The following is a 23232-nucleotide window of genomic DNA, read 5'->3' as shown; positions in this document are numbered from 1 at the left end:
TTAGCTAACTCTAATTTATGCAAAGCTTGATTGTAAGCAATAGCTGCTAAAAGGATGTAACATTGTTGATTCATATACAAGCATTTTACTTAACTACATTGGATAATAGCAGTGCTCCTAAAGGAATATAAAAAGCAAAGTGATTAGCAGTCATTACTGTTAATTAATGCTCACATCACATTCGTGGGGATGAATCTCCTTTAAATTAAATAAATGGGAACCTTATTTTTGAAGGATTGCCAAACCTTGCCTAGGTAAGTATGCGAATAAACCATCAACTACCGGTCCACCGAATGAAAAACAGGGACAGGGCAGCATCTAATTAGTATGTGGACGTTTTTAAACAGGAAAAGGTTGGAGGGGAATGGGTGAAGCTGGAAACTCATACTCCACGTTCTGCAATCTCACTGATAAAAGGAGGAAATGTGTGTTTATCAAACTTGCTGCGGGTGCACAGTTCATTTGGAGTCCTGTAAACAATTGCCTGGCTGCCCACTTCCAAATGCATGTGAAAATCCGAGAGATTAAGAGCATCATAGTCAGCCAGCGAGGTCACTTTAGGGATGCCCTGGAAATGGGAAATTAGGAAAACGTGGCAATCAGAGGCTTAGGGTTGACCAGAAAAGCCCCAAGGCTGGCTCGCCCTCTTGCACCACCGGCCAGGCTGTCTCTGCTTATTCAGTATTCACACACCAGGGCTGTGAGAGAATGAAAAGGGCTCCATCAGCCTAACTGGGACATTGGCATTCTTGTTTAGAAAATGATAGGTATTTGTCACAGAAAAAAAAAAATAGAGAGAGAGACAGAGAGAAGAGAGAGAGAATAGAGAGAGAGAGAGAGAAGAGGGAGAGAGAGAGAGAGAGAGAGAGAGAGAGAGAGAGAGAGAGAGAGAGAGAGAGAGAGAGAGAGAGAGAGAGCCAACTTTCAAATACCAGTGCGTAAAGAAAAACAGGCTCTTCATGAACCTTCAGAAAAAGAACTAGGGAATGGCGACATCCTGTTGATTACCAGGTTTCCTTTCCTTCTAGACCATTCTGCGCATCTTAAAATGGAAGCCAAACCTTCATCCCAGAAGTTTCAAATGGAATGCATGCCATTAGTAGGAAAAAAGTTTAAAAATTCAAATGTGCAAGAATTAAACAATCACTCTATACTTTCCATGTACAGATTTTGAATATAGCCTTCAGATATTTTCTAAGCATGTGCGTACATTTTATAACTGTACTTTACAGAAGTATAATTATAGTATTACAGAGCATTTAATAATAAATTTCCTTTTCTTAATAATAGATACAAATTTCAACAACTCCATTCAAATGGTCTAGAGGACTCCGTTGTAGGGATACACTACAATTGAGTTTGCCAGTCACCTCTAAATCCTTGCATACCCCCTTAATTATTTACTTGAACTAAATCCCCCAAAGTGGGCAATTTGGTAGAGTCAGGTGATTTTGTGTATGTGTGTGCCTGATAATTTCTGCCAAATTCCTCTCTGAAAGGTTGACCAAATATGGGGCTGCTGAGGTTTCTAGAAGAGGAACAGTTTCTTCAAAACTAGTATCCTTTGTCAGTCCAACCAAATTGATAGTTTCCTTTTTGAATGAGTGAGGTCAAACATTTTGCTGTCATTATCCCTTGAATTTCTCTCCTTGTGAAATGCCTGCTCATCTCTCTCCATAAAGGCCAGTTTTCAAAGTCTACAACATATTGAGTAATATTTCCTCAAATGCTAGCTGTGAGCATCACCACAAAAGGGGGTTACTTTAAAGAGGAATGACACATGTACAGACATTCAAGGCTACCTATTAAGACTGGTAACTTTTCCTGAAATTACCTGGTCCCAAATTATATAAGGGGATTTCTCAATAGACTCCCATAGAAAAAGAACTCTAGCAACTGACTGAACTGATGCTGCAATCTTCATCATCAGCAATTAATGCTTTGCTGTAGTTTTCATTTTCTGTTATTCTGAGAGAAAATCTGAACACAGATAAAATGTTGACCTTGTCATTCTTGTTGGGGTTTGGGGTGAGGTACAAATAACCAGGCTAAACTTTTCTGTGCTTGAGCTGGAAATTTTGGGAATTTGCAGGCTGACCCAGTAGGCATCTGTCCAACCCTACAGGGACGCTACAGACAGAGATTGAACCCAGGCTGAAGCATGTAAGTCATGCTAACCTCTGTGCTATCTCCCTACCCCTGACAAACAGTATTATTTTACAAGGCAAGGAAGGTGATTATAACTATGCACAATGGAACAACTTTTGCTGCAATTTTTCTGGATCAATGGCTTAATACATGTATCACTCTTGAGAAAAGTATTTTTTAAAATAGAGAAAGATGCTTTGCTTCTCCAAAGGTCTATTCAACTTAGGGCTACTTCCTCACAGAACCCACCTTATAAAGTAATCAAATATGATAAAATAGTTCTTATCTCATCAACAGAAAGAGGACCAAATTAGAAGGCAACTTCATATTACAGATCACATCTTTTCTTTTTTGATAAACAATTGCTTGAAAACATAGAAAGCTGTGACCGAGAAGAGTGTTTCTAAAACTGTGATAAGAGTGGCTTCTTTCTAAAAATTTTCTAAACCTTCAAATATTAAAAACCTGTAAAATAAAATTATGGGAAATGAACAGTCTAGCACAGGGGGCAGGCTAGAGCCGTATAATAAAAGAGCATGTTTTTATTATTAGGCTAAAAATACATAAAATCACTCTCAAATGTATATGAAGTTCCTAAATGCTTATTATCAATTTCCAAAAAATAGTTGACCTTGTAGCAATAACAGAAGTTCTTGGACTAACACCAGCCCCTAGACCACACTTGAGTAGCAATGATCTATAATTATTTTGAGAGCTCTGAAATGAGATGAGATCAAACACAGACTGGCCGCTTTGATCCCTGACTTAACTCTACCTCCCCTTATCAAACCACATGCTTACCTCTCAGGCTCACTGCTGATCCGCATATGCCTTAAGGGTTTCCATATAGACTATATGTCTATTGTTAGATGGTAATAGTGCAGGTATGTATACAAATGTAATGCTGAGAGGTAGCAGAATGCTCTGCTGTGACTAAAATATCTTCTACCTTTCAGAGGCAGGAGTGTGATAGCTACTACAAGGAGTAGGGTACTTGCCTCACACGTGGCCACTCTGCATGTTTGATGGCCACTGCATGAAAGATAAGTGCATCTTGTCCTTCAACCAGTAAAAGGAGTTACCACTGAATATAAAGTCTGGAGTAGACCCTGGCCAGGAGTACCCAAAAATTGAGTAACTATTTCCCTATGTCAAATAAACAGATACACAGACAAATACCTCTCTCCCTCCCTCTCTCCTCTCGATGAAGAAATTTATCTTAATAATTAAATAGGGGCTGGAGAGGTAGCACAGCGGTAGGGCATGTGCCTTGCATGCAACCAACCTAGGACAGACACCAGTTTGAATCCTGACATCTCATATGATCCCCCAGCCTGCCAGGGGTAATTTCTGAGTCCAGAGCCAGGAGTAACCCCTGAGCGCCATTGGGTGTGACCCAAAAACCAAAAATAAAATAATCACATAAACCCTCACCGAAGTTCACTAGAATGATTTTTATTAGCTTTCTGTTTAGCAAATCCAGATATTCTGACCAAAAAATTACTAGAGACTAAAAAGTCATAGAAGTTTACCATGAGATAAATATATTATATAAAGGAGCCAAACTGTATGATTCAAATGGAAAGATGGTGAATTATTAACAAATAATTATGCCTTTTCCTCCCCTCCTCACCATTCAGAAAGATTATTACTTAGAGAAAAATCTGTAGGGAACTGTTCACAGAAAAGACTAGTTCAAAGGTTCTAGAACCAATTTGCTAGTAGATAGTAAAGAATTCTAGTACAAGGAAAGGAAATGGCACGTCTCGTAGATATTTCTGCCTCTTTTGATTTTGTAGTGTATTTTTATGGAAATCTATAAAGATTAGCACTAGCTAAATTTTGATCAGACAGGCTCAAAATCTTCTGTACATTAATAATTTCTCATTTAGTACCCAAGGAAAGAGCAAGAATGCAACACGACCACACAGGTCACCACTGTAGATGCAATGAATATGTGAACCATATATAATTCTGCTCGTGTTGAGAGGTAATTGCTTTTATATACAAGAGTGGGTATAAGAGCCCTATTATATTCCCTCTGGATATTCAAAGAACCACTTTTTAAAATCTCTTAATTCTTCATATGCTCTTTCAAGTCTAAATCCTCTAAACTCAGTTCATGTAACTTTCAAATGGAAGTCCTTGCTTGAGGCTTTTTACAAATGAGTTAATAGAAAATACACTGCCTAGATTTTAAAGATAAGCATAAAGTTAAAGCCTAAAAGAACAAGCCAAAATAATTTTAATGGAAAGAAAGCATCTATTAATAAGAACCTTTGTTATCTTTGATTTAGTTCATTATCCTCATTTGAAATGGCCCATGCCTCAGTTTACTGTAGAAAATTAGATAGAAAACATTAATTCCATATGTTTCTTGGAAGGCTGAATTATTTGACTAAGGGAGTCTTACAAAGGCTCAGAAGAGCCAAAATTATAGGCAACAAATGTAGAGATATATTCAATCTAATATATAATATAAATTTGTCCCCATTAAAACCTCTTTCACAATTTGAATGACTACCATTCTTTTTCTTCTGTGCATTAACTTACTAATAAAGTCAAGAGGAATTACACTCATCTCCATGCTAGTTGTAGCTACAACTTAATATTAATAAACTAATGGAACTGTGCATGCAAAGAAAAAGAAACTATATCTCATATAGCTTTACTGGATGATTTTAGAAGTTAAGAAATAAAGAAAGAAGACCTGAGGCTGACATGAAGTCATGTAGTTGCAGCATGATGAGAGGAGAAACAAAACAAAACCGATACAGCATTTCTTTCTAGAAACCTAATGAGGCACTCAGTGTTTACTTCTTTCATTGAAAATAGACAAATAAGACTGTATTTTTTCAAAACTGAATTCCAGACTCATAATTTATAATCTTTAAATAAAAAAATCACAACACACAGTAGGCCTGTAGATCAAGACAAATTAAGTACTAAAAGAAAAATACAATTTTTTTATGTAATTACTTTATTTAAGCACCATGGTTACAGAACATGTTAACAAAATTGTTCATGGTTGAGTTTAGGTCATAGAATGTACACCACCCTTCACAACCTACTTTCTCCACAAATGTCCCCTGTTTCCCTCACACCCCGCCCTCCCCCACCTGTCTCTGGGGTGCATTTGGCTTCTCTTTTCTCTTTCAATCCTCTCTCATTCTTCTCTCTTTTCTCTTTCCTCTATTTCTCCTTTGTTTTTCTCTATTTATCTCTCATTATCTCTTTGTTTTCTCTAGTTCTTCTCTTTGTTTTTCTGTTTCTCTCTCTCTTTCCTTTTTGACACTGCGGTTTGCACTCTTGTTAATGAAGGGGTACCATGCATGTCACTTTATCCCCTTTCAGTACCCATTTATTATCTAGAGCAATCAGTTCCGATTATCATTGTCATAGAAAGTGGACCCTTCTCTATACTAACTGCACTCACCACTCTTTGTGGCAAGCTTCCAATCATTTGACGGAGATTCCAAAGAGGAAAGTATTTCAGTCAGAGAGGGGCCCTATCAAAGAAAACATCAAGAAGATACCATGTGAAAGGAATTAGAGAAGAGAGATCATTTTTTACTTAAAACATAAAACTAAAACACAAACTCTGAAGAAAAGTCAGGAACAATGCAGGGGAAAATGAGCTCTCACAACAGTCTAACTTAAGTTTAACATAGGAAAAAGACAAAAGGTAAGTTGAGGTCATTCTGTTGTGCTTTATCTCTTGAGGGTTTGTGAGGGCCGGGACTAAGTCTTCTCCACTGTTTTACTCCTTAAGCACAGTACAATACTGGCACATCATAAGCATCTAATTAATGTTTCCTGAACAAAAGCTGTAAGAAGAATCTTTCAGTGCTAGTAATGTAGTTTAAAGTTAATAGGAAAAACCAGGGTCAACTAAAACATTCTTCGATTCACTGACTGTTTTCTCTAACATCAGCATGTCTTAGAAGAGTCCCTATTAAATTCTCTACCAGTTTAAAAAAAATCTAAATATTTATTGATGGTGGCATTATTTTTATGGCTATTTTATAGTTTTGGCTATGAATCTGATGGATGAAGATGTTCTCCATTTAAAAGGGAAAGTCAGTATAACACGATCAGTTGAGGACCTATCAAACTATTGCAGTCCTGTGCTTCCTCCAAAAAAAGGGATAGTCAGTCATTCAAGCTTGTCCATTTGGGTTATGTGTATCCAGTCATTAACAAGAAAAGTATAATTAAGACAAGGAAAAACTCAGATCCAGAAATAAAGTGAAACAAGAAAGACTCATACAGCTGGTTGCTTTATAACAACAAACCCTGAAAAAGACACCTACAAAGTTTTTCTTATAAATGGTGGCATGGTCAGGAAAAAGCAAATCAACTAGACACAGACCCTAGTTGTTGAACAGCATAAAGAAAAAAAATATTGAAAAACAAGTTAAACATACCCAATACACTTTAAAATATATAGAGCAGATGACAAGATATGAAGAAACCTATATTTCCTACTGAAAAGAAAAAGGAGCATAAAGGTAGAGACTCTGAATCAGGAAAAAGATAGAAAGAATGTATATGTGTATGTATATAAATATGCATGTGTAAAATATACATAAAATATATAGATAGTGAAAAAGTTCAAGGTTGAGGAGACAAAAAGGTAATTTTGCTAGATGAGGGAATCATGTTTTCTGGACTTTGGGGGAATCTACAAACAAAAACTTGAAACGTATGGTAAGTTTTCAAGTTGTAATAATTGACAAGTATGATCCAAGATTTTATTTTCAGAAAGATCATTCATTATGTGCCTTCTCACGCATGCTTGACTTTATCCACTGACTAGGCCAGAGAAAGCACAGCCTCAATAAAGTTGCACAGGGAAAAGCAAATGACATGGAACTCTTGTCACTCGAACACTTCCTCTTTAGGGGCCAGAGTCTATGATAGAAGAGTGTGTCTTGGGCCAAGAGACCAGGTTTAATGTCCAAAATCTTGGGAACTGACAGGATTTAAGGCAAGCTGTGCAGTCCTAAAGAGCCAGCAACAATCTGCTGGGCTATTTGCCTGTTTAATTAGCAGTAGGCTTAGATGTCTCGGCAAATCTTAAGACCATATTACATGTTCTTCCCACTTCATAGCCTGTAGATTTGCCTCAGGTATTCAATGTTTGACAATTTGTATCCAAAACTCAAAATGAGACTATCAGAAGTAGTTCTTCAATGCACACACATACACACACACGCACACACACACACACACACACACACGCATACACTCACACACACACACACTAAGATTCTGATACCAAAAATAATTTGATTTCAAGAATTTTAAGAAAATATTCTGCAAGTGAAAATTATTTGTGAATATGCATAAGTTACAATCAAATCTGCTAAGATAATTTATTCTGAAAGGTTTTAGTTGTAATACCTGTTGCATTTAAGCTTCAAAATGGAAACACAAAAATGAAGTGAATTTACCAGTGGATTGATATTCAGCTCCCTTGAATGCCAGACATTATTATATAAAAAATAAACTTTGGAGCAAACTAATTTGGCAAACAATCATTTAAGAAATGTCCAGACAGCAAGAGAGAAATTTGGGAAGCACAGCAGATCTTTAAGGGCCTACATTTATCAAGAGAAGAGTTACACGGAATAATCCCAGTAATGTTCTGAGGTAGAGGTATAGACAAGATGTTCTGACAGAAAGAGGAAGCAAATGAAATGAAGCTAATTTTAAAAAAGACCAGAAATGAGGAGAAAGAGTAGATCAGATCTACCAACCATCTACCATCCTAGTCCTGTCCTTCACCAGTTATTATTTATATTTGACCCACCAAAAAAGGAAAAGACAGACATATGCTGCTACTCTATAAGGGTTGGGAGAAGGATACAAAATCCAATGTCCAATTATGAGAGGTACATGAAACCAGTTTCAAAAACTTGATTTCAATCACATTTTTGTTTGTTTCTTAGTTTGGGGGCCATAATTTGGTGCTCAATGTCTTCTTGATGTGCAGAAGTGGCTCCTGAAAGATGCTCAGTGGACCACATAGAGCTGGAGACTAAGCCAGGGACTCCTGCTGTAAGTGCATGAGCTCTCTGAATTATTCCAACTATTATATCAAATGTGAGAGTTGATAGAAAAATATCCAAAAGGTAAGGATTTGCAAGTTTTTCGCTAAGAAAACTTCTTAAAGATGAACTATATTTAAATGAGGAAAAGAACTATATTGAAATGAATAAAGAGCAGATTCAGTAAGAAGTTGCTTCAATCCAGTAGAGAAAAATATGCTAATCCTTAAGTATACTATCTATAGAAATAAGGTATTTATGGTTTATGCTTCAGTCATGTGATATTGCTTATTGATTTAAAAAGATACAGACAGAATAAGAAAATAATCATGCTTTTGTGTAGTAATAGAGGCTATCCATATATCTATATCTATCTATATCTATCTATATCTATATCTATATCCATATATCCATATATCTATCCTTAATGAGTCCAGATAAAAACCAAAAGGACTCTTCTTTCACAATGGTCTTGGGTGCCAAGGCAATTCCCAGTATGTTTGGATGCCCAGGTATATGGAAATCCAATTCACTTTTATGTCTAAATTTTTTTGTTTTTGTTTTTGTTTTGGGGTCACACCCAGTAGCTTTCAGGAGTTACTCCTGGCTCTGTGCTCAGGCGTCGTTCCTGGCAAGCTTGGAGGACTATATGGGATGCTGGGATTCATAGCCGGGTCCGTCCTGTGTTGATCATGTGCAAGGCAAATGCCTTACCGCTGTGCCCCATCTGTCTAAATTCTTTCAAGGTCTTCCTACTTCTTTTCAATTATAGTCAACTAAACTCTTTGCAAAAAAAAAAAAAATTCCCTATGTAAAGATTAATACTAATACTGGGGTGTAGGGAGTTATGAAACAGAAGGTTGACTTATATGTAAGAGTCACAAAGCTATAAACTGTCAAAAATTTATTGCAAATAAAAATCAGTCTAAATGCTTTCAATGTTTCATTAACATTCAAGTAAATAATAATGAAAAATCATTGTGTTCTTAGAACAAAACTCTTGAAGTATAACAATACTTGATTTATTTTTGCCATCATTACTCAATTACTCATTAGAGTGTGTAAGATCTTGCAACAGTGTTTCATAAATATATTTAACTGTAAAAATCAGAGTACAAAATCTATTCTACAAAAGCAATATATTTATAATATCTATCACCTTTAAATATCCAATAGTGACATTAATATTTCTTCATAGGAAAAAAACTATTTAGTCATAGACAACTTGATAACATCTCTTTCAACTTATAGTTATAATTATCACAGATGAATTTCCAAAGCAGAATTGCAAAGATTTAACATTACTATTAATTTATGTCCAACTAATGGTTCCTATAAAGATAATGCCAAAGCATTCTCTTACAAAGTAAGCATGCATCAAAATAAAAATTTCTTAATTACTACTGATCTGCCTATTTAAATTAAATTGACTAGTAAGTTATTATTGTTCCATTTCTTTAAGGCTATTTCTATAGAACGTCTCCAAAGTTTTTAATTATCCATTACTTTTTGACAACAATAACTGCTTGTGTTAGTCCAACCACTTTGTAACATTAGCTAATGCTAAATACCCAAACTACTTGAACTCTGAAAAAGAAATAGAAAATGCAGAATTTTTACCCCAAGTGAAAACTATCAAGATCTTAGTTGACTAATGTGGGAATACCTTTAAAAAGAGAATTTTTTAAACATATAACTACAGTTTTTTCTTTATTTAGGCACCATAATCAAAAACATGTTTGTAGTTGGATTTCAGTTATTAAAAAAAAAACACCCTTTCACCAGTGCAACATTCCCACCATTTATGCCCCCACCTCAATCCTCCCCCATGCCTTCCCTTTTCTTTAACAATCAAACTAGTTGTTAATAGATATCTTCTAAGGAATAAACAAGATTTCTTCTGTAATGCCCTTTGAAAAGTATCTATGGAACTCTGGATGTGGTTCAAAGCAGAGCACCTATCTTCTTGAATATGTGAGAGCCTGGGTTCAATCACTGGCACTCCCTATTAACATCCAAAGAAAAGCATCTACTTATTATGGTATCATAATTAAAGAATAAGTTACAAAATCATTCTAAGTATTTCCTCTATGAGGTTTTTTATTAAAAGGTAAATAAAAATGATTAACGTAAAAAATACGTGTTTTGGGGCCGGCGAGGTGGCGCTAGAGGTAAGGTGTCTGCCTTGCAAGTGCTAGCCAAGGAAAGGACCACGGTTCAATCCCCCAGCGTCCCATATGGTCCCCCCAAGCCAGGGGCGATTTCTGAGCATCAAATGGGTGTGGCCCCAAAAACCAAAAATAAATAAATAAATAAGTGTTTTAACAAGGCAAACTAACCTCTTTTTTGTATGTGTGGCATCAAGGAGCCACCCTCTCATGCCTGACACTTATAAGGCAAGATATACTCCCACTGGCATGCATCCCTAGTTCTACAAATATTAAAAGAACGTAAGTGGGGGGCCAGAGTGAAAGCACAGCAGGTAAGGCATTTGCGTTGCATGCGGTCAACTCAGGATCTATCTCTAGCATCCCATATGGTTCCCTGATCCTGAGGAGTAATTTCTGGGAGCAGAGACAGGCATAACCCTTGAGCACCAATGGTTGTGGCCCAAACACAAACAAACAGAAATGTAAGTACTTTCAATATTTTAAATCAAAATAATTTGCTGATATTAAGCATTGCCAGCATCAAATGTAAGAGTTAGCACTAAAGTAGTTTACTTGCTTTTTTGCGGGGAGGTGCAGTGCTCAGAGCTTATTTCTGGTTCTGTGCTTAGGGATCATGCCTGGGACCAAAGATTGAACCCAAGTCTGCTGCATGCAAGGCAAGCACTCTACCTGCTGTACTATCAGTGAGGCCACTCAAGTAGCTATGATGTTAGCAAATGTTAAGGGTTCAACACACAATTGAAAAAAATTGAACTTCTTCCCAAAAATGATACTGAAATACAATGTACTTCAGTTGAGGAAAGGAATCTTCCTTTCCTTTGTGAAAAAGTTGTGGATATCCAGGAAATACTGGCTTAAATTCGCTATCTCCTTACATGAATTGCTTATAATTGACCAAAATCCATGCTCTCCCATGCTGAATGAAGTTAGAATCATAAGAACAGATAACAGAATGATATCTTTCAAATGTGAGATATAAATACATAGTATAAAGTGATAACAAGTACCCAAATAAAATGAAACTGAAAACTTACTTCAGTAGAAAATGTACTGTGATAGGGTATGAGACATGGGTACACTGAACACTAGACACTCTGGCGACAGATGTGGTGCTGAAATTTTTTTTGTATGAATCCCCACCATTAATGGTATTATAAACCATACTGCCTATAATAAAATTTAAATAGACTGATTGATACATATGGAATGTATTCATATAGGTGTCAATGAGAAGAAAAGCTAACTGCTTAAAATAATTTATTTAGTGACTATTTACTAGGTACAGTACTTATCAGATAATCATGTCCTAACTTCTTAACTTCATGTAGAGAAATTAGCAATGAATTCACAATATAAGTTGCTGTCTTATACAGAGAGATGTATTTATTTATTTCTTACTCTTCTGATAGATATAACCAAGACCCAGTCTCTCATTTTCTCTGCATCAATATGAATTTCAAAATCAGAAAGGGCTGGCTAGACCACTATGCACAGCACAGTCCTACCCTCAACCCATCATGCTTCAACATCACCTCAATTCTGTCCTTCCTATGTCTTTGTATCTGCCACCAGATATATCATTTAGTTCTTTCTTTACAATCTATCTCTTTCCATTGAAAAGTAAATTCCAAGAGAATAAGGTTTTTATAAAATCTAGTCAGTTGGGGGTGGGGGCAATCTATTCAGTTGGGGACAGAGCAATAGACAGAGATTTGGTTATTTGTTTTACCAGGTTCAATCCCTGGAATCCTATAGGATCCCCTAAATACTGACAAAAATAATTTTGAGTGCAAAGTCAGGAGTAAACCCTGACCATCACCAGGTGTGGCCTAAAAAGAAAAAAAAAAGCCTATTCATGCATTCAGTGCTCTAAATCCAGCACCTAGAACTAAATGACCACTGTATTAATTGGCAAAAAATAAAAGTACATTTTAAAAAATGACTAGGGAAGATTCTGTCTAAAACAGCTGGTCAGCTGTTAATCTGATGATGAGGCCTTCCAGTGAGTTTTTTCATTTCTACAGTAGTATCATTCCAAGAAATATACCCTAGGAGCCCAAAAACAATGCAGAAATGCTCTCTGCATTCCTATGTTAACTGGAGCACTATTCACAATAGTCAGAATCTGGATAACACCCAAGTACTTGAGTGTGGATAAAGAATCAGTGATATATCCGCACAATGAAATATTATGCAGCTACCAGAAAAAATAAAGTAAAAAATTAAGAGCTTACTAAACCTTCTACTACTGTATTAATGACTTTATTGAAGATATAATAATTTTGACAAATATACTTGCCACTGAACTTTTTCTTCTTCTTTTTCCTTCTCTCCCATTTTATTTTTTAGTTTTTCTATTTTCTTTCTATTTTTAATAACTTTGCTTTCCCTTTATCTTGAAGCAAATGTATTATGATCAGTTATGTCAATTCTGTGATGCATTCTTTAAAAAAATTTAAAAAAGAAAAACAAGAAAAACGAAGTCATGAAATTTGCTTATACATAGAATGGATACAGAAAGTATTATGCTGATTGAAATAGGTCAGAGGGAGAGAGATAGACACAAAATAGTCTAACTCATTTATGGGTTTTAAGAAAAGAAAAGTCACATATACTACTGTGAATGATTTGTAATCCACTTTGGTCAAAATATAAATTATTATTAATAAAAAAGAAAATATATTATTAAATAATACCCAGAGACAATAGAGATAGGGCCAGGAGGACAAATACACAATAGGAAGCTAGACAGAGTGGGTTGGGGGTTGCAGTTAGTGCAAAAAGGGACTGTTATGACTATGACAGTTGGAAATAAGAGAGAGAGAGAGAGAGAGAGAGAGAGAGAGAGAGAGAGAGAGAGAGAGAGAAAGAGAGAGAGATAGGCGGGGTGAGGGTAGAAATTAGGGACAATGGTGTTGGGAATCATGTACTGGTTAGGGTATTGTACACTGTATGACTGGAACACAATCAGGATCAACTTTTGCAACAGTGAAAACAAAACCCCTACTGTATTATAAACAATCTTGTAAACACGTGTTTAAGTAAACAAAAGACTTCTTTGAAAAATGACTAGAGATACATCAGCCCCACTGCTCTAAGGAAAAGAAAACTAATCTATCATATGACAATCCTGGGTGCAAAATTATTTATTTTATTCTTAAAAAACACTTAATATTGCCTGGTAAGCTGATTTCTATCCAGAAAGATAAAAGATTCTTTGAAGGAACAGGTAAGTCACTAAAAATTATTTTTTACCAATTATTGCAATACTCGTACTTACTAAATCATGCAGGAAATGTAAATAGTCACTCCACATACCTTAACAAGTTTCAGAAGTTCATAGAGATCTTCAACCTCATCACCTTCGCATCTGGTGTATATTTGTTCTGTATGCATGCTCTTTCCTCTTATGGTGCGGCGGTAGAGGGGAAGAGCCATTGCTTCTGCATACAAGTCAATGGCATGATGGCCCACTGTCTGATACATGTAGCTATCCAGCTCATCTGACCCCGCTGTAACATTGAAAGCAGAAATAATGAGTAAAATGGTGAAAGAAAAAATGATTTTGAAAGTGTGTCTCTGGGGCCGGAGAGATAGCACAGCAGTAGGGCATTTGTCTTGCAAGCAAGCAGCCGATGGTTCGAATCCTGGCATCCCATATGGTCCCCCGTACTTGCCAGGAGTGATTTCTGAGCACAAAGCCAGGAGTATCCCCTGAGCACTGCTGGGTGTGGCCCAAAATCAAATAAAAAAAAAAAAACACCAAAAAAAAAAAAGTGTGTCTAGATATTTCTTCTTGGAGAGCATTCAAAATCTAATCTGAAAGCTTCTTATATTCAATCTCTCTGTATTTATGCAGTAATGGAAAGTATAAAAACACTTTTGTCCATAGTTGCATCTAGTTCACATCAACTCCACTCCACTGCTAATTAAAAATTTAGTTTCATTTAATTTTCGAAGCTGCATATAGTGAACATAAATAAAAGCTAGAGAGTGCAATCTTGCCTTGAATAAGGCTGATCAGTTTGATTCCTAGAACTTTATCTAAATTATTTTCTTGGTTTATTTAATTAAAGATCTTATTACATACTATTTTCAAATATTTAAAGTTGCTCAAGAAGTCATTTAGACCTGTTAAAAAAACTTTATTAATTAAACAATTTAATTAAATTAATGGAACGAGAATTTGCAAGACGAAGGGCCAGAGAGATAGTAGTACAGTGGGTAAGGCACTTGTCTGCATGTGGCCAACTTGGGATGGATTCCTTGGCACCCCAGATTTTCCCTTGAGCCCACCAGGAGTGATATTAAACAAACATGAGCATGACCCAAATATTAAAAAACAAAAATGATTTTCAAGAAAAATTCTGAAGTCTCTTAATTATATCATTTATATTCAACACTTCAACTAAACATATGTAAATTCAACATAACTGGAAAAATTATAAATGTTTCAAATCATACTAAGTTCAGCAAATAAAGTACTCCTGTCCAAGATTCCACAATCATGTGATATAAATTATTATAAAATATTAACAGAATTTTCAAAACAGGTCAATTTGCATTAGTTTTTATTCCCCCAGTGTTTTGGGCCACACATTACATCTGGCTCTGCACTCAGGAATCTATCTGCCTGGCCATGCTCAGGGGTCCATTGAGAACCAAAAGGGATGCCCAGATCAAAACCAGATTAGCTATGTGCAAGGCAATTCTTGTCTACTGCACTATTTTTCTGGCTCCTGCATCAAACCCAGCGGCACTCAGGGGCTACTCCTGGCTGTGAGCTAAGAAATAGCTCCTGGCAGGCTCGGGGGACCATATGGGATGCTGAGGATCGAACTGGGTCCGTCCGGGAGTTGGCTGTGTGCAAGACAGTGTGTTGTGCTACCATTTCGGCCCCTGCATCAAACTTTTTGACTATCTAATGAATTAGAAACCTGGGGCCTGAGAGAGCATAGCGGTAGGGCATTCGTTTGCCTTGCACACAACTGACCTGGAAGGACAGTGGTTCAAATCCTGGGATCCCAAAATGGTCCCCTGAGCCTGCCAGGAGCAATTTCTGAGCGCAGAGCCAAGAGTAACCCCTGAGAGCCACCAGGTGTGTCCCAAAAACCAAAATAAAATAAAATGTTAAAAAAATTTTACAGAAACCAGAAGTACAGTAAAACAGGTAGAGAACTTGCCCTGCATGTGGCAGGTCCAATTACAAACCACAGCATCCCTTAAGGACCTAAGAACCTACCGGGAGTGATACCTGAATGCAGACAGGCGTCAACCCTTACACCATTGGGAGTGGGCCAAAAACTAACAAACAAAACATGATACAAAACATTTTAAGAACTCTGGTTATAGTTGTGTATATCTGACTATTAGTAAGTAGGTCCAGGCTTTTAAGTCAATGTAAGTGTCTAACAAAAGGCATGAAAGCTGATATTACCAGGGCTTCTTCAATAATCAAAACATCATATGCCATTAAATTTTGGCTCACTATGTTTCTAAACCCACATATTAAATCGTATTCCACATACTCGCATTACTGTTAACAATATGTCTACTCCTTTTAGGATAAAGTAGAAATATAGATAACATTACCTAAAAGCCTTTTAGCTATTCTCATCACAAATTTAGACTTGATCTTTAAATGTATTATTTTTAATGGACATTTATACAACAAAAGTAATATATTTTGAGCCCCTTAGCAACAAACTTCCTGATGTTGGTATAATTAAAACATTTTACTAACATCAAAAACCTACAAGACAATTTTCCTTTATGGTTCCATTTAGTCCCAACCACAATGTAACTTTTATTAATGGAAGCTACAGAGCAACGGTGGTAGGAGATCAAATAAAACCAAAGTCTCCATTGTTGCCTAAAGCACCTCAATTAACGTGCCACAAAAGTTCCTACTACAAATTTAAAGAGATGGGTTTAGTGGATTTTATGACAAGTCCACATTCTCCCCACTGATGAATATAAATTCCTTTCCAGACTACTCTCTGAAAACAGTTCCATGAATTCACTCAATCAATAGTGGACTCAACTCTACCAGTCACTACTTCATTAGGTTTCTTTGCACAACATACTGGGGTTGGAGGCAACAACATATGTGGGAGGGAGCCTGGTGAATTTCCAACTTCCTCTGACTTTAATTCAAGATTAATCAACCCTTCCTTCCAATCAACATATAGCCATCTATTCTCTTCTACTACTATTTCTATAGTTTCAGGTGATTTCTTCCAGCTTTTACTTTATTGTGCCAATTCTATTTACTAAGTTTTGTCTCAAAAATATTCTAAATCAATGTCTCCATTTTACTGTGAGGTACAATTTAAAGAAAAAAATATGCCTGTTGTTTTACCTATGCTTCCAGTGAGCCAAGAGCATATATAAGATCATAGATTAATAATTCAGTACACAGTAACTGTAATATTTCATAGAGAAAGCTGAAGACAATATAAAAATTCCAGAGAGAGAAACTGTATCATATATGTTACATATTATTAAAATATTTACTCTCAAAATACCAAGATCTTACAATATAAGGAACTTTAAAATCCATTTTACCTGACTGGCCATGGGTCTGAGGGAATTCTGTCCTTTGTAACAAAACCAATGTATGCAAGTAGATTGTACTTTGTTTTATTATAGAAGGTATCCCTTATTCAGAGATTTCTCTAATAAAGACAGAGGTTGCTCATCTTATAAAAATACCTCACTTTTATAAAAAGAGCTATTATCTATACCCATGAGAATTCTAGTAAAAAATACTGAAATAAAAAAAATAAAATAAAAACTGAAATATGAGAGTGTGTGTGTATGTATTTATCCATTACCCTTTACAGAGAATGCTCTGTTTCTATTATCTATCTTTCCACTTTATTGCCAACATTACTTTGGTCTTCATCATAAAAGAAAAGGAAATTCAACAGCTTGCTATTTCTAGGACTAATTTTAGTTAATTATTCATCTTTTACCAAGAAACTCTAAATAAATACCTACCAGAAAAAAAAAATACTTCCCAAGTGCTCAGTAGCAGTCTACTTTATGGCAGAAATTATTATTGCTGTTTTTACCTATAAAACACATTTAATTCACATTAATATAACAATAAAATAATAGCACAGAATTTGAGATAATTGTGTAAGAAGTTTGACAAAAAAGGTTTGCCAGAGTTATGTAAAGAACCTAGATGATTCCTTCTATTGGGGGGGGGGGGTGTGCATGTTTGTTTGTTTTTTCTTTTTCCCTTTTCTTTTTCTTTTTTTTTTTTTGGTTTTTGAGTCATACCCGGCAGTGCTCAGGGGTTACTCCTGGCTCTACACTCAGGAATCCCTCCTGGTAAGCTCAGGGACCTGGTAAGCTCAGGGTAAGGCAAACGCCTTACCTCCATGCTATCTCTCCAGCCCCCCTTTTCATTTCTTATACCTCCAACAGAACCACATTATCTTGCTCTTGGAATCATCTTGCTCAGCCTCATAATTTGAGGGGGAAAAATAGATGGTACCAGGACCAGACAGTCATATGAACATTTAGTGGAAATAAAAAATGATCAGACTTGAATACCAAACCCAAAGTCAATGACAACAGAATGGATATCCAATCTGCAAGCTGTACAAGTGGGGATCAGTTACACTAGCATTCTCGAGGAGGGAGAAATGGGATACATCCTGGGTAAAGGGTTGGAGGGAGGACAACACTGGTGGTCGGAATGCCCTTCACTCATTGTCACTATGTGCCTCAAATATTACTGTGAAAGATTTGTAACTCATTTTGGCCAAAAAAAAAAAAATAATAATCGAAAAAAGAAGTAGTAATAAAATTAGAAAAAGGCAAATCTTTCTTACTACATTTTAGCAATTAATATCTATAAAAGAGTAGCAAAAGCAAGAGAGTTGCCAACTTCCTGGTCTCAGTGTATCCCCAAGGAGGAAAATCTCTTTCCTTTTTGTTTTCTTGCTAGCAGTGCTCAATGACCAACACTAAGATTACACTTGACAGAGCTCACAGGGTCACATAGTGACTGAGACTGAACCAAGATCCAACACGTGCACGACATATGCTCTACCATATCCCCATCCTTTACCTCAACTTAAAATAAAAGAAATATATATATATGTTAATATATATGTTATGTCCCTATCAAATGCTTGTTTATGCTTATATGTTAAAAACATGTTATATTAAAATGCTAATATATAATTATTGCAATCTCTTCCCCTTGAGAAATTCTGGAATGGTAGCTATTGATCCATATGGAGTAGAGTCAAACAAATGTTAGGAAATAAAATAAAAAGCTTAGGTTAAAATGCTAATACAGGTTATTTCAAAATTTGGCTTATTTGGCTCTTTATAGATGCAATTAGTTGAGATAATGTCATTGCTTTGTTCTTAGCCCATTATGATTTACACAAGAGGGAATTTGGGCAGGCATGAATGCCAAAAATAAAAGTTCTAATGGGAAAAGACAAGGTTTAAATGACCAAAGTGAGGTCTATAAGTAGGCTAATAAAACTGAGCATCTAGTAAGCAATAAATATACATAAGTTCCTTTTTTGTCCTGGCATATCATATACAATAGAACACAAGTATGAAGTTGGCATTGCAATCATTTACATAATGCCAATAAAAGTCTGTACTTACTATGGTTTTCAGTTGGTCTTAGATTTGCTAAAGCAACAATCTGATGTCCAGCATCGATGCACTTCATCATATTGTAGCAGCTGTCCTTCCCACCGCTAAAACATAAGATAAAGAGATTAAAAAACAGGTTACTGATCATTATCATCAGAGGATTATTAGTTACCAAAAATAAAACTCTTTATCATTATGGAATACTTGGGGCTACAATTAGAATGGGGGCAAAAAAAACTCATGTAATTTCTATCACATAAAAAACTGAGCAAATAAAATTGAATATCTATGGGCCAGAGGGGCAGTACAATGGGTAGGGCTTTTGCCTTATGCACAGCCCACGTGGATTCAATTTCCAGTATCCTTCAGTACCCTCGGGGGTGATTCCTGAGTGTAGAGCCAGGAGTAATCCCTGAGGACTGAGGTTGTGCTCCCCACACCCCAACAAAGATTATTGAAGGTTGTTTACATAAAAGAGCTTAAGAAAGCATGACATTTTAGAGCAAAGACCTTTTTAAATAAAATATGATAAAGGGTTTTTATCACTGTTTCATAAGCAGATTTGTAAAAAAAAGAAAAAGTACATATCAGCTACTTATTATCTACATACTTTATATACGCATATATATTCGGATAAAATTCTAGGAAAACTATTCTATTAGACTATATAATGTCTGATTGCCTCCAGCCATCAAATGTCTTTGATGGTTATTAAAGGATCAAAATAAATATTTGAGATCCTGAGCCAGGGAGAGAGTACAAGGTTTGCCTTGCATGTGGCCAACACCATTTTGATACCAGGTATCACAGAGCCAGGAGTCAGGAGAAAACTTTGAGTTTTTAGGTGTAACCCAAAATTTGATATCCAAAATCTCATGGAAGTATTGATATATCCGGAGGGTTTAAAATCTAGAGACAGGAAGCAAAATACTCGATTATATGGTTAAGTTCAGTGTCAGGACTTTCAGTTCTTCAGATTTCAGATATCATTGTAGATAAATCGGCAAAATAATTACAAGAAATGGGTAAATCTAATAAATGGATTGAAAGGAATTTCTAAATTCTAGTATCAACTTTACATAATATAGAGGCAAATCATTTACTCAAAACAGGCCATTGTTCATCTGATAGGCAACATATATGCTGTTTCAGGGTAATACCGTACTGCTTCTTACTATTTATGTCTCTTTCCATTATTCTCTTCCTTCTCTCCATCACCCTCCTATTTCCCTCCTTTCAGATCTTGGCTTAAGATCTACAAATGTACATCCAGACAATATTCAGACCTATTCATAGACCAAGAAACTAAAAGAAACTTCTTGTAAAATTTGCTCTTTCTGCCTTTTATTTTAGTTCCTAACATTTAGCAGGCTCTACTATGTATGGATCAACAGCTCTCATTCTAGAACTTCTGAAGGGGAAGACACTGCAGGAAGAAAGGCAGTGAAGTTATACACCACCCTATCTTTTCTCAGATTCTAAATCTCTCACAAACTTTCCCTATTCACTGCTGAGGTTTTCTGTAAAGCCAAAGGATCTAATTAGAGTATTTATGGTGTCAAAAGATTAAAAGACAAACACCACAACCAGAATATGCTGAGATTTCAAGTATAGTTTTAAAGCAATTTTTTTTTTTTACCAAATTAAGTCCTGTGGAAGACTAGTACCTAAAAAAAACTACTGTGTCTTGCAAAAGGCCTTCAAGGTCAAATAAATTTAGGAATTGTCATATTACTTACTCATGTCTAAATCTGTCTTGAAGTATATTAACATGTGTCGTATGAGAAAATCCATATAAGATGAGAATTTTCATAAAACTAAACAAAAAACTCAATATATGCCAGTTTACGATTCTTATTATAAAATTAATATAATAACCTAGCCAATCCTCAAGGTTTCGTTTGATTGTTGTGTGCAAGAAAATATTTGTTAGTGTTTCACTTATCCCTAAAAGTAGATATAGTCACTCAATTTAGTCCACACATAAAAGAGAGTCATCATATGTAAGCATAAATATATAGCCTGTGCATATGCAGATAATGAATATATATTCATACCAATATACATACTACTAAATATTCATATGTATATAGTATGTCTCTGAGCACTTTCACAGAATTAAATTTAGGAAGTAATTTTGTTTGGGGTTTGGGTGTGGGGCCACAATCCTGTGTGCTTAGGATTTAACTCCTGGCTCTATGCTCAGGGAGCATTCTTCCTGGAGATGGGGTACTGACCACATGCTGTGCCAGTTGCTGTATTATCTCTCTACCCCCCAGTAACAATTTTCAAATATCGACTTTTCAAAGATTTACTTCAGAATATACATTTCAGAACTTTGAGAAGAATGAAGTCAGTCAATCATTTGTCCTTTCCTCCAAGATTTGGTCTTCCTCAGGGTCTTACTCAAATGGTCAAAACTTAGTAAACCGAATCTGTAAGTAAAGTGCTCATTTCCTTGAGTAACTTTTATTCTTATCCATCTAGATTAAAGGAAGACTATGATATTAAGTGCTCAGAGATTAACCCTTTATTTTGCAGAAGAAAGTCACTGCATAACAAGAATTTTTGATTTTATAGTCGAGAGTCTGCTTAAATCACTTCAATAATGAAAGAAACTGAAATATTCTAATCACTAGAGTCTATCAGAATCTTATGGGCCTTCTAATCAGCCTTTACTGTCAGTCCAATAGCAAGTATTTAGGACACTGAACAAAAAAACACTCAGGCTCTTCGAAGGTTCACAAAGCACTTGACTGAAAAAGTATCTCTCATTCCCTATTGGCACAAATCCCCGTCAGTCAGTTTAATTTACATTCCCCCCACCCCCAACCTCACCCCCAAACTTTGTTCCAGTGTTCCTACTTGCTTCGGTTTAACCAGTTTGCTTGTCACAGGATTCCCTTTTTAAAAAATGGGGTGGAGCTGGGGGTGTGTGTGTCCTTTTCATGACTGAAATCTAACTACAAACATGTTTGTCATCATGGTACTTAGAAATTATATCATGTTATTAAATATATTTTACATATTCAATAAAATTTAAGTTAACTATCGAGTTATAATCACACCATTTATATGGATGATATAATTATGGTCATGAAGTTATGTTTATTTTTATAGGATCTGTTTATATTTAATATAATCATATTATTGAATATATTGTATTCAAAAAATAAATAAGTTTTTCAAAAACACTCCATTTAAAGGATGACTCCAACTATCAAGTTACTTTGGGGGCCAAGGGCATGCAAAGCAACAAAAAGTGGGTGCAAAGCATCCAGAAGAAGCCAGAGATGGGCAGTTGTATCTCTACAGGAGGGAGCCAGCCAGGGAGGAGCAATCCCGACAGCCCACGCGGCAGCACGCAAGATGGCGCCCCGCATGCAGCGGCGGAGAGCGACACTTCCGCCGTACAGAACTCCGGGAGCGAAGACGCGTCGGCAAGAAGAGGGATGGGACGCCCCCCGAAGTGCAAGTCCCGCAGCCTGCGCCTCCCTTTGGGCGCCCAGGGCGGCGGCTGGAGCTCGGGCCGCGTTACCTGATCAGAGCCACGACCCTCATGCCGGCCGCAGTGCGCATGCGCGCACCCATGAGCATGCGTGCCGCGGAGCTCGCGGCCGTCCGACGGGACCTGCCTGAAGCTCTCGAGGCTGTCCTCCGACATGCCTGATTTCCAGCAGAGCAAGGCCGCCTACAATGCGGCTGTTGCAAACGCAACTGCCTCGAACGTGGTTTACGGGCGCCAATATGACTCCTTTCCACCCCCAGCCATTGGCGTCTGGTCTCTGGCACCCCGGTTCCTGCGGCCTAGAAAAGAATGTTCATCAGGCGTAGCCTGGCCACCCAAGTGAGGGCACTGAAGTCTCCAGAAGAAGGAAGGGCCAGGGCCTTGGTGCCAGGATGTTGGGTCACTGGTTCAGGCATTTGGCCTGCAAAGGGAGAAAAGGCAGTTTGTCCACCCCGGCTAGCTTGTCACAATATTCACTTAAAAAAATAAAATAAAAAACTAGCTATTATGCTTTTTTAAATAAATATACAGTTTAAAACCTGATAAAGATTGTGCTCTGTGACCTTGAAATATGCCTACTAGGAAGATATTGCAATAATCAAGAAGAAATTGATAGGCCTGGCACCCAGATATGTTTGCTCACTTGAGTAAAACAAGGGTCATTCCTCTTCTGGCCTTATGTGGGAGTGAGGAATGTTAATGTACAGCTGAAAAACTT

The 23232-nt window shown here is 36.5% G+C and overlaps 1 protein-coding gene across 1 annotated transcript; it reads right to left on the bottom strand.

The window, feature by feature from the left end:
* Positions 1 to 382: 382 nt before the first annotated feature.
* Positions 383 to 22567, bottom strand: DPH6 (diphthamine biosynthesis 6). Its single transcript, XM_049790214.1, has 4 exons — positions 22545 to 22567; positions 19016 to 19110; positions 13691 to 13884; positions 383 to 568 (listed from the first exon to the last, which is right to left on the bottom strand). The coding sequence occupies exons 1-4, from the start codon at positions 22565 to 22567 to the stop codon at positions 383 to 385; spliced, it is 498 nt and encodes a 165-aa protein (XP_049646171.1).
* Positions 22568 to 23232: the final 665 nt, after the last annotated feature.

This window comes from Suncus etruscus, chromosome 16 (genome assembly GCF_024139225.1).
Source record: "Suncus etruscus isolate mSunEtr1 chromosome 16, mSunEtr1.pri.cur, whole genome shotgun sequence".
Classification (NCBI taxonomy): Eukaryota; Metazoa; Chordata; class Mammalia; order Eulipotyphla; family Soricidae; genus Suncus; species Suncus etruscus.
Note: the sequence above shows the minus strand (reverse complement) of the source record. Positions and strands in the feature narration are given on the sequence as shown.